The sequence below is a fragment of the Schistocerca gregaria genome, chromosome X, assembly GCF_023897955.1.
Source record: "Schistocerca gregaria isolate iqSchGreg1 chromosome X, iqSchGreg1.2, whole genome shotgun sequence".
In the NCBI taxonomy this organism is placed as follows: Eukaryota; Metazoa; Arthropoda; class Insecta; order Orthoptera; family Acrididae; genus Schistocerca; species Schistocerca gregaria.
Window position 1 is genome coordinate 278,781,178 of NC_064931.1, and position 13,432 is coordinate 278,794,609.

The following is a 13,432-nucleotide window of genomic DNA, read 5'->3' on the forward strand; positions in this document are numbered from 1 at the left end:
TCTGTTGAGACACAGTGTTTACTCATGGTGTCATTGTATGGGGAGGCACTGGGTATGACTTCAGGTCATGACTGGTAATAATTGAGGGAACTGTGGTGGCACAACAGTACGTAATGGACATCCTGCATTTTTATGCGTTACCTCTCATGCGGCAGCATCATGGTGCCTGTTTTCATCAGGACTTCAAATGTGCACACATATCACAGGTCTCTCCATACTATCTGTATGATGTTGAGATACTCTTTTGGCCAGCAAGATCCGCAGATCTGTCCCTGAAAGTACATGTGTGGCACCAGCTCATATGTCGATTCCACTCCTGTGTCTGCATCTGGGATATCAATGTTCAGTTACAACGTGATGTATACATGCAGACTGAAATGACAAATGAGAATTTTTTACTAGGGCCAGGATTGGAGCCCGGGTCTCCTACTCATTAGGCAGATGCACTAACCACTACACCACCTTGGCAAAGTGGCTTTCATAACTGCATGAAGTGGTGTAGAATGCCTACCTTCTCAAATCAAATTCCTAATCATGTCTCAGTCCACTTGGTTTTCCCCCTAAACTCAAACAGCATTGCAGAAGCGTTGTATTGGAATATCACAGCATCAAATGAAATGGGGGATCCTGCTTGAATTCCAGGTGCAGGTGCTTTAATGAAATGAAACTGTATGGTTCCAGAGACCTTTTCAAGTCTAAATATCTACTCTAATTGACAGGTTGACATAAACAGCCACAGCTACTAGTGCAGTGTTCAGTGGCACCTGCTCACTGAAAGTGTCAGAGTGTATGAGTGTGCAGACTTCTCCAGATACCCTCTCGGCATTAACACAATTATTACAATAGGGTTTGTATTTGAACAGTAGGGAGTTGGGTTTCTAAGAATCAAGTCTCCTTTAGAGCCACACTGACAACTGTAAGTTGGCTGACAGAGCTCAACCAGTTGGTGGGGATAGCTTTGTTCTGGGAGAGATGCACTTTCACAGGTGTCCTCTTCCTTAGTGATGCCGTACGAGGGCAGGGCATTTCTTTATGTTCCAATTGGTTGGTTACCACTGGTGTTGTGGATTTGGAAGTTGAGAGAGCTGATGTCCCCTTCATTGTCTGAAAAACAGGAACACTAGACTGGAGTATGAAAAAGCAGCGAAGTGGAAACGGTAGTATGAACTATATTGCTGTTGAATCATGCTCCATCTGAATGTGTGCTTGTTCATTGAATCCTTAGGCATGATTTGGGGGGGGGGGGGGCACAGTTGAGGGAGCTGATGCTTCTTCCCTTGAGTGAAAAAACAGGCATTGGCATGTGACTAGGCTCATGACTTAGTCCCTGAGATGTAGCCATCACAGTGCAGGTGGATTATGACACAATATTTGCAAAGTTTGACATCATAGTGATTGGATGGAGTCATTTGAACTTTTTCTTTGCGTATTGATATGACAGCCAGTTAAGTATTTCCTGTTACTGTATTTTCTTCTTCCTCTTGAAAACTGGACATGTCAGTGAATGAGGGCAGTGGAGTTCTGGACGTTTACATGTTTGGTGGTGGTGGGGGGGGGGGGGGGGGGGGGTCGGGTCCCTCCCTCACAAAGTCTGCTTCTGCTCTCCCAATCATGACTTTAACTTTCTCAGATACAAAATTTCTGTCAAAGGCTATTATCCTTAGGTCCTCTTTGAATCAAATGAACTAAATTTACTCACTGTTTCTCTAGGTTAGCGTGCAGTCCTTAACCTCTTTATAATGTTAGATTCTGGTGGAAGATTAGACCTTGAATCATGTTGAGTTTGTCATGAGAAAAGACAGTAACTGTTATATCCTGAGATTATCACAGGCCTGAAATGCCCATGATTGGTGAGCATTCACAGTTTTAATCAACAGACATCCATTTCTCATTGTTCCTTATTGCAGCAACTTCTCCAAATCTGTCCTCAATATTTTCAATGAAAAGCAGTGGATTTGTTGTTGCAAAATATTCTACATCTACATGACTGCTTTGCATTTCACAATTAAGTGCCTGGTAGAGGATTCATCGAACTACCTTCAAGCTATTTCTCTACCATTCAGCTCTTGAGCAGCATGCGAGAAAAACAAATATTTGAAACTTTCCGTGGGATCTCTGGTTTTTGCTGCTCTATTATGCTGCTCATTTCTCTCTGTGTAGGTGGAAATTAACAAAATATTTTCCCATGCACAGGGGAAAGTTGATAATTTCAATAAGAAGATCCAGCCACAATGCAAAATGCCTTTGTTTTAATGATTGACACCCCAATTCGCATATCATATCCATGGCACTTTCTCCACTATTTTGAAGTGATACAAAAGAAACTGCCCTTCATTGATCTTTTTCAGTGCCTTCTGTCAGTCCTATCTGATGCAAATCCCACGGCATGCAGCAATACTCCAGAAGAGAATACCATAGTGTATGCAGTTTCTTTAGTAGACCTTTTTGCATCTAAGTCATTCATAATTGTACTCCCTAAGTACATAGTTAAATTTACAACTTTAGATTTGTGCAGTTTTTCATGTAACTGAAATTTGGTGGATTACTTGTAGTACTTATGTGGATGATTTCACACTTTTCATTACTAAGAGTCAATTTCCACTTTTTGCATCACTCTGATATCTTGTCTAAATCATTTTGCAATTAGTTTTGAACACCTGATGAGTTAGTAGGTAGTAAATGACAGTATCGTCTGCAAACTATCTAAGAGGGCTACTCAGTTTATCTCCTATAAATGGTTTATGAAGAACAGCAGAGGGTGTACAAAACATCCGTAGGGAACAACAGATGTTACTTCTGTTTTACTCGATGACTTTCTGTCAGTTACTATGAAATATGTGTTGGCTATTTGTTGGTTGGTTGGGGGTGAGGGGGGGGGGGGTAGAGGACCAAACATCGAGGTCATATCAGTCCCTCAATCATCAAGAGTGTTTTGTGATCTAGTCAAGAGATTCATTACAGTAAAAGCGAGAAGTTTAAAAATGATGTAATGGACATCTTATGTACTGCCAATAATTAAAACAAGATGGAGGAGATAGGGAAGACAGCAGGTGGGCATTCCTAGGGCTGTACATATGACAGGAAACATTCCACCTGCAGCTGTCCCACCCCTGATACATTACAGCCAAGAGTGCACATTATCCAACAAAGTGTGACACCCAGAATAGAAAACTGGGTGCAACACAAAGAGGCAAACAAAATTTAAAATTGAGTGAAAGGGAGTAAATGAGGGATGAAAGAGTATACTGGGAAAGGCTCTCAGCCTGTCTGGAAGTCTCCCCTGGCATGTGATTTCCAAACTCTCCTCATTTCCTCCACCTCACCAGTCCTTTTCCTTCACCTCAGAGCCACTGGCTCTGAAAGCTTGCATATTTCAATATCTTTATATGTGTGTTCTCCCGGCACCACTTGGTGAGTAGATTTGTATTATCTATCCAGTTACATTATACTTACAGAAAGGAGTGAGGTATTGAGGCATAAAAATTTGACCACATACCCAGCGATGTAAAGAACTTCATCAATATATGTAATAAAAAGTAACTGGTGTGTGTGTATGTGGGGGAGGGGGAGGGGGGGGGAGGTGCACATGCGCATGCTTGCATGCATGCAAAACTTTGCAAACAAATTTCTTCTAGAATGTTGTAGAATGTTCCATAATGTTATAGAACCTTCCAGAAGGTTAGAGAATGTTCCACAATGTTCTAGAATTTTTCAGAGTGATTGTGAATGTTCTAGAATCACACACACACACACACACACACACACACACACACACACACACACACCACTCATTTGGAAGTTGGTTACAGCAGATCAAAGAAAAGAGAAAGTGAATTTCTTAAGGTAATGAACAAAGTATTGAGTGGAATTTTAGTGTATTAAATTATATTAACATTTAACAGGATGCCAAAATATGAAAGAGGAGGAGATATTACCAGTGGTGAATTGAAAAGAAGGAAACGAAAAGAACAATGAAGGATTGAAACAGGCAAGGAATGAGAAGCACAGTTAGCATCACAATGGAAGAGACTGGATAGATGGAGAGAAAATTTAATGGATGAACAATGAGATTAGAGAAGAGGACCAAGTGAGACACTGAACAAGCAGAAATGGAGAACATGCTGAAAAATAATAGTATGAAATGAATGCAGTAGAGTTACAATGCGTGAAGTTCACCACGAAAGACAACAGTTGCAAGTGCATGAACAAAATAGTGTAGGAGAAGTGCAAAGCAGGGAAGTAGATTTTGGCAGTTGAAGCATTCCATTATTATCCCACTAAGGAGCACAACAAACATTAACATGTTGTCATTGGTCAAATTGATCAAGTGTGACAGGTCAGCAGTGCCATGAAATTTTGTAAACACCAGGAATATGTTGTTTGAGTGGAAAATTTCTGTTGGCACCATTGGAAGTACCTCCATCAGAATTAAAACATTTTCTATGAAGTATGAAAGCATACAATGCTTGCTTTCAAATGACATTGTTTGGTATTATTTCCATTAACAGTGAAGAACACCAATTAAATCCTGTGTTATCGATTAAAGGCAAGTCTGGCATCGGATGAGATCATTGTTACCATTGCCAAACAAATGTTATAAATTTTTGCAAGTGTATTTCATTGGCTGCAAACAAATGTAAGCTGATCAACATCTACCACATACAAAGTGGATTGAAGTGGGAGATCACTGAAGAACTGGGGAGACTTTTATATAAGTGCACTCAATTGATTTATGTATTCAAACAGTACTGGGTCATATTGTATCCAGTTAGTATTAATTAGGGTATTGTTGAATACATAAATGCATTTTAGAATACTCAAAGAGTATTTTTAAGTGCCAAATATTAACATTTTTAGAATTTTTTTGAATGCTCATTTTTATAATGTTTTTAAGTGTTCTGGAATATTCTCAGAAAACAAATGGAAATGAAGACCGACTGAAGTGGGTCTTTTTCAGCTACTAGATAATAAAATTAACTCCAAACACAAACTACTGAAATCATATCTGCTTGACAACCCCTTCTATTGTAAATAATACACACTGATTGCAAACTTTCCTTTTCAGACATCTTATAAGATTAGTTTTGAAAACTCTTATTTAGTTTACCAAAAGCAGACCAGGCCATTTTTACTCATGTTTTTGCCTTTGCTGTCAATCTAGCCATTGTCTTCAACTGCCGTCAATACAAAACTACTTCAACCATTTCTATGATGTCACTGTTCATTTGTATTGTTTCCTTGTTGATATGTTGATTGGTTATTATTTTGGTCTTATAATAATGTATAGATTTTCAGTGTATTGAATCTAATTGCACTCACTTTCAAAGTTCCTCATTTAAGTTTTTCCATTTTTTACTGTAGTTTTAGAGGCAAAACAGCAAAATGAAGATGATTCAGATATATTCTGTTAACATGTAAGTTCATTTTGATGCTTGGTATGGAATCTCATTGCCTGACTTCTCTTTCAGTTTTACATTCTACACTATCCTGATGAAATCTAATGAAGGTGTAGCATTGACAAATATTCTTCAGTATATTAACAAATGTTGTGTTGCTGCACAGTTTCTCAAGTCCTGTCACATGAGATATTATTGAAAGCAAGTCAAACACGTTCATAAAATTTATTAATCTCGAATCACTCACAACATACAGATTGTCCACTGTGCTATAGCCATTGCTAAAATGAGCTTGTTTCATTTCCTGATTAAATCTTGTGGTTTTTTATATATCTGGCATAATTTTAGTGAATATCTTGAATATTATACACATTGCATTGCTTTAGATTAGATTTCGGCTACTCAAGATTTGTAGTCAACATATTTTTTCACCTCTAAAAATTACTTCTTGTTACTGAGCTGCCATTGCCGTGCATCAAGAATGACTTGAAAAGAAGCTGCAAATTATGAGTCTCGTACTGACTTCAATAAAAATTTGCAAGTCATGTTGCACCAAAGCTATTGAAATTGGTTACCGGCATGGATGGAGGGATTGATTTGCACAGAAGATATATGTAATAAAAAGTAACTGGTGTGTGTGTATGTGGGGGGTGGGGGGGCAGAAGCAAGAAATATGTTAATGTACACTCCTGGAAATGTAAAAAAGAACAAATTGACACCGGTGTGTCAGACCCACCATACTTGCTCTGGACACTGCGAGAGGGCTGTACAAGCAATAATCACACGCACGGCACAGCGGACACACCAGGAACCGCGGTGTTGGCCGTCGAATGGCGCTAGCTGCGCAGCATTTGTGCACTGCCGCCGTCAGTGTCAGCCAGTTTGCCGTGGCATACGGAGCTCCATCGCAGCCTTTAACACTGGTAGCATGCCGCGACAGCGTGGACGTGAACCGTATGTGCAGTTGACGGACTTTGAGCGAGGGCATATAGTGGGCATGCGGGAGGCCGGGTGGACGTACCGCCGAATTGCTCAACACGTGGGGCGTGAGGTCTCCACAGTACATCGATGTTGTCGCCAGTGGTCGGCGGAAGGTGCACGTGCCTGTCGACCTGGGACCGGACCGCAGCGACGCACGGATGCACGCCAAGACCGTAGGATCCTACGCAGTGCCGTAGGGGACCGCACCGCCACTTCCCAGCAAATTAGGGACACTGTTGCTCCTGGGGTATCGGCGAGGACCATTCGCAACCGTCTCCATGAAGCTGGGCTACGGTCCCGCACACCGTTAGGCCGTCTTCCGCTCACGCCCCAACATCGTGCAGCCCGCCTCCAGTGGTGTCGCGACAGGCGTGAATGGAGGGACGAATGGAGACGTGTCGTCTTCAGCGATGAGAGTCGCTTCTGCCTTGGTGCCAATGATGGTTGTATGCGTGTTTGGCGCCGTGCAGGTGAGCGCCACAATCAGGACTGCATACGACCGAGGCACACAGGGCCAACACCCGGCATCATGGTGTGGGTAGCGATCTCCTACACTGGCCGTACACCTCTGGTGATCGTCGAGGGGACACTGAATAGTGCACGGTACATCCAAACCGTCATCGAACCCATCGTTCTACCATTCCTAGACCGGCAAGGGAACTTGCTGTTCCAACAGGACAATGCACGTCCGCATGTATCCCGTGCCACCCAACGTGCTCTAGAAGGTGTAAGTCAACTACCCTGGCCAGCAAGATCGGATCTGTCCCCCATTGAGCATGTTTGGGACTGGATGAAGCGTCGTCTCACGCAGTCTGCACGTCCAGCACGAACGCTGGTCCAACTGAGGCGCCAGGTGGAAATGGCATGGCAAGCCGTTCCACAGGACTACATCCAGCATCTCTACGATCGTCTCCATGGGAGAATAGCAGCCTGCATTGCTGCTAAAGGTGGATATACATTGTACTAGTGCCGACATTGTGCATGCTCTGTTGCCTGTGTCTATGTGCCTGTGGTTCTGTCAGTGTGATCATGTGATGTATCTGACCCCAGGAATGTGTCAATAAAGTTTCCCCTTCCTGGTAATATTTACAAGTTCAAGTTAAGCGTATGTTATTTTTCTGTTACTCGACTACATTAAGTGCTAATTTGTTTTGGGGTCTGTGTAGTTGTTAAAAGTATTTACATAATAATGAAAGACATAGGTTTTTAAGATGAATTTTTGTGATGAATAAATAAACCTTCACAATACTCTGAAACTGAGTTACATGTCAGCAAAGTAAGTGCTAAATAAGAATCTTCAAGTTACTATGAACTGTTGGTGCATTACATTAGGGGTGTTGTTGTTGTTGGTCTTCAGTCCAAAGACTGGTTTGATGCAGCTGTCTGTGCTACTCTACCCTGTGCATGCCCCTTCATCTCTGAGTAACAGCTGCATCCTACATCCATCTGAATCTGTGTATTGTCCTGCTGTACTGATCTCTTGCTCTCCCTCTACAGTTTTTACCTCCCACACTTCCCTTCAGTATTAAATTGGTGATCCCTTGATGTCTCGTACTGTTTCCTATCAACCAATTCCTTCTTTCTGTCAAGTTGTGTCACAAATTTCTTGTCTCCCCAATTCTGTTCAGTACTTCCTCAGTAGTTATGTGATCTGCCCATCTAATCTGAACCATTCTTCTGTGGTGCCATATTTCAAAAGCTTCTATTCTGTTCTTGTCTAAACTGTTTAGCACCCATGTTTCATTTCCTCACATGGGCTACACTCCAGACAGACTAATACTGTCAGAAATGACTTCATAACACTGAAGTCTATATTCAATGTTAACAAATTTCTCTTCTTCAGAATCACTTTTCCAATTGTTGTCATTGTACATTTTATATCCTCTCTACATTGGCCATCATCAGTTATTGTGCTGCCCAAATAGCAAAACTTATCTACTGCTTTGTGTCTTGTTTCCTAAACTAATTCCCTCAGCATCACCTGTTTAATTTGACTACATTCCATAATCCTTGTCTTGCTTTTCTTGATGTTCATCTTATATCCTTCTTTCAAGACACTGTCCATTCCATTCAACTGCTCTCCCAAGTCTTTTGCTATCTCTGATGGAATTCCAAGGTCATTGCAAACCTTGAGGTTTTTATTTCTTCTCTCTGAACTTTAATTCATACTCCAAATTTTACTTTGGTTTCCTTTACTGCTTGCTCAATTACTCCTTCTCAACCTCTGCTTCTCTTTTTTTGCTCCTTGATTCTTATAACAACTGTCTGGTTTTCATACGAGATGTAAACAGCCCTTTGCTCTTTAAAGAGTGTATTCCAGTCTTAATAATAATTTAGTATTGAAAAATGACCACTCAATGATGAGTTCTAAAATATACAAGGGATGGATAAAGTCACAGAGATAAAAAGTAAATAAATGAATACATGGCCAGGGGAAAGAATACATTGGCAGTGGGGGCAACCAACGTCAGCATAAGCCTTGATCTGTACCAACGCTGAATGCTAAATTGTTCAGGTTGATATAGAAAGGCAGAAGTTAGTAACGGGCATGAATCCAGTTCTCCAGAATAGCTTTTCATTTATTGAGATCAGATGATTATGGTGGCCAGTAAGAATGTTAAGCCTTAGGCCTTTCTACATGTTTCGAAAGCCATGGGTAGGCAGCACTAGTTGTATGAATTGGGGCATTATTGTATTGCTAAAATTCATCATGTGAAACAATCTTAGGCCAATTATTTACCAATAGCTGGTTTGTAGTGAGCAATGTACTGGAAGATATGCTTTAACTAGTTTGAAAATTGTGTTGAAAATGAAGATATAATAAACTTCACTTTAGCCTGTGTTCTTTGATTTCTAAGTGAAATCAGTAGATGTAACTTCTCAGTATGATAGTTGTATCTTACAAATGTTTATTTTAAGAGCAATGTCTTGTGTATTGTGTGTCTTGTGTATTGTGGAAGTTGTTTGCTGTTGAAGTCCTTTGTAACAGGAAAACAATAGTATTGATTCATAGTTCATTATTCATAAATACCATAAAAAATATTGTGTTAGAACACAACAATTTATATTCTTTTGCAGTTGGTGAACATCAGCTTACAAATCACAAAGTTGCTGTTAAAATATTAAACAGGCAAAAAATCAAAAGTCTTGATGTTGTTGGAAAGATTAGAAGAGAAATACAAAATTTAAAACTCTTTCGTCATCCTCATATAATAAAACTGTAAGTTATTACAACCAGTTTTTATTAGGTTTTCTTCACATATTTGCAAGCTGTAATGTTAATTAAAAATCAGTATCCTTCTGCTTTATGTAATAAATCAATAATTTCTGGGATAACTGTGATTTATTTGTAATTTATCTTTAAAATAAAATTTCAAATAAAATTTTACCTACTGTAGAACTCACTGATATATTTGCATTGTTTTGTAACAGGTATCAAGTGATAAGCACACCAACAGATATTTTTATGATAATGGAATATGTTTCTGGAGGTGAACTTTTTGACTACATTGTTAAAAATGGAAAGGTATTACGCTTTTACATTATTATTCTCCAACATATTGTCTTGCTGTTTGCTATAATTGATGTGTTTTTTGGTTGATATGACAGTGTGTGGTTAGTTAATAAAACACAGTATTAAATTATTATTTCAACTTTTAGATTTCCTTCTGTAGTAACCAAGTAATACATGAAACCAATCAAATAACACCAATATAGCTTTGTTCATAAACCTCTGAACAGTAACAGAAATAAGCAAGTAACAAGACAAAAGAATCATACAAAAGGTGCAACATAAGTGATACACTGAACAACTGATGTGAGCGGTACAAACTAAATGAACATAGTGTGGGTCAGTCAGTGCTGATTCGCGGGTATTTAGGTGCAAGTCTAAGGTGATGGAGACCGTGTTGTGTGCATGCTTCTCAAGGTGGCCTGTAGGGGCTGGCCTGCACTGATATAGTGGGCTGTTGATTTAAGTACACATGTGTGGTACACTACACTCTGTTCACCCACACTCGCATCCACTAGTAGCATGATACAGCACCTTTCCTGTCCTTGGACATCCATGTGTGTTGGTTTTACTCATGAACAGTCAGCAGATGAAATTCTGGCCATGCAACATTCCACTTTTTGTTATAGTTCCTTGAAGTGAAGGTGAACAGAGTTGTGGATGAGATCTTTTGTGTATAATTGATGATTCCCAGTAATGCTACTGATATGCAATAGATTTCCACAACCAATAGCATATTGAAGGCTGAACAACTTCGTTGCTTGCTCCAATAATAGCTACTTTTAAGAAAAACTTTTTCAGTGCTGCTTTTTTTCTGTTGCGTTAAACTGTCAGAGAGAAACAAATTGTACTGTAATGTTTAGTAGAAGTAGTCATTTTTTTCACCGGGTCTTAATAGCAATATCAGCGTAAAGGAAGGTTAGGATTTAAGGTTCCATTGACAGTGTGGTTTTAAGTAATGGAGTAACATTAGAATTAGAAAAATGTTTTGTGAAATGTTTAGAAGTTCAACATTTATGTGTCATTCCTTAACAGTGCCAAAGAAATCAGAATAATTATTGAATGAATAAGATGGATATTGCCTAATGCATTAATAATTGAATATCCCTAGTTCATTATTGTCCCTCGCTCTCTTGGTCTTGAATCTTTCTTTCAGTATTTTCATCATTATGTTTCCTCTGTGTTCATTCAGGTCCATTTTGCTTCTCACTTCAGATCATTTGAAACTTAACAATATTGTTATTTGAGCTAATTATGATATTAACTTGACTATCACTGTTGTTTTTATTTATTTTTTCAATTTATTCGAAACATCATTTAGTTTTAAATTGCAAGAGCAACACCAATTCAGATTGTTTTCAATATGGGTGATCATTATTATACCTTCATATTCTCCATCTCATTAACATTGTAAAAGACAATAACATGCTGTTGAGGAGACATCACTATGATACCTACATTCATATTGTCATAGTAATACAGTCTAATTCTTATTAATAAGCCATGTAGAAAAAAAGTTTTGTAAAGAGTGAAATACAACAATGTATTCTTTACTTTTCAAAAAATACAAGCAAGGTTATCTTCAAATCACAACAAAACAGTAGGGAAACAACCTAGGAACACCTTATAGCCTTTATAGACAGTATGAAAGCCTTCTTAACATAGTCTGTTTTGAACTGTAGATTATATTTATGAGAGAAGAATAAGAGAGCATGTCATAGGCATTATCCAAAATCAGAACAGCAGCACTCTTTTTTTTCATGTTTGTTGATGATAAAGATGTCATAGAATCATTAAACATTAATCAAGGTTTTTTACAGGAAGGTTATCCATCACCTATTTCATTTACTTTGTATTATAGTAGTTAATTAAGAAACAGAAGACTAGAAAATATATAGGTATGTCACTACACCAACAGTTATCAGTAAACACTTTTCTTTATCCAATGAATGGGGAATTCTAGCTGTCTGTGAAAATGAAAATGACCTACAGAAATCTGTTTCCCTGACTGTTAAGCTCACTTTGAAATATGAGATATCAAAAGCGAAAGGCATAGTGATGACATTCTGTAGCGAAAGTACAGGGTGATTATAATTAAAGTTATACTTTCAGACTGCTATAGAAATAACACCACTGGTCACAATGACATCAAATTGCAATGGTATATTATCGGAGAATGGGGGAAACATATGGCAGAAGAAGAATAAACAGTTACAATAGGTAGCAATATATGGTGCTGTAAGCATCATAATTTAATACTAGTTGATTACAAATGACAAATGAATTGTACAACAGTGCCTAAGGTTTACGCTTGATGTTAAACAAACTGTACTACTGAGTGTGCGTGTGTGTAAAGGTGTGATAACTGTTATGTTACGTAAGCCCATACACCACAGCAGGGTCATCACATCGGATGGAAAAAATCAGTTTGTAATTGTCCTGAGGCCAAAAACCACATAAAAAGGATCACTCACATTGGTTTTAAATTGTCCTGAGGCCAAAAACCTCATAAAAAGCATAAGTCAAAATCAAATTGGATTATTAATTTCTGTGTGACTGGCACAAAACATGTTCAATATGCTGTCCACCGTTCCTGCAACAAGTTGAAATCGAGAAACAGCTTGTTCCACAGTTGATTGAAGTGTTTCCGAGGTCACGTTCAGAATGTGTTGTGCAATGCATGCCTTCAGTGCAGCTAAGTTTGCAATTGGAGCACTGAACACAACATCTTTCAGATAGCCCCGCAGCCAGAAGTCACATGGATTAAGATCAGGTGGTTGGGAAAGCCAGGATGTAGGGAAATGGCGGCTGATAATTCTAGCATTTCCGAAATGGCACTTCAGCAGCTGCTTAACTGGATTTGTAATGTGTGGAGGTGCACCATCTTGCATAAAAATGATCCCATCCACACATTCACACTGTTGGAGAGATGGAATGACATGGTTGCACAAAGACGCTCGTAGCACTTACCAGTGACGGTACAGATAACAGGACCATAAGCACCTGTATCTTCGAAAAAAATGTGGCCCTATGATAAATGATGCCATGAACCAGCACCACAAAGTGACCTTTTTAGGATGAAGTTTTACTGGTTGATTTGCATGTGGATTTTCTGTTGCCCGTATTCAACAATTCTGTATACTGACATATCCTGTCAGATGGAAGTGGGCTTCGTCTGTCCGCAAAATTTTCCATGGTCAATTATTGTCCACTTCCATGCGAGCAAGAAATTCTAAAGCAAAGGGCTCTCTTGCTGGCAGGTCAACAGTAAGCAACTCTTGCACATGGGTAGTTTTGAATGGGTAGCAAAGAAGGATGTTTCGTAGGATTTTACGCACTGTGGTCACAGGTGTGTGCAACATTCGGGTAATTCTCCGTGCACTACATGTTTGCACACCACCACTTGCCGCCTCCTGCATTGCTGTGGCCACTGCTTCCACTGATGTCGAATCAATTCGTTTCCTCCCTCTACCAGGTTGCACACCAAAAGAACTCCACTTTTCGAATTTCCGAATCATTTTCTCCAGACCCATAGCAGTCATTG

At 39.3% G+C, this 13,432-nt stretch overlaps 1 protein-coding gene across 1 annotated transcript in view; it reads left to right on the forward strand.

Annotated features, from left to right (window-relative positions):
- LOC126297698 (5'-AMP-activated protein kinase catalytic subunit alpha-2) overlaps nt 1–13,432 on the forward strand; it is a 146,098-nt gene that overhangs the window by 4,479 nt on the left and 128,187 nt on the right. The window contains exons 2-3 of the mRNA XM_049988821.1: nt 9,456–9,597; nt 9,810–9,903. Of these exons, the coding sequence (XP_049844778.1) occupies nt 9,456–9,597; nt 9,810–9,903 (236 nt within the window). The remainder of the gene's footprint in view (nt 1–9,455; nt 9,598–9,809; nt 9,904–13,432) is intronic.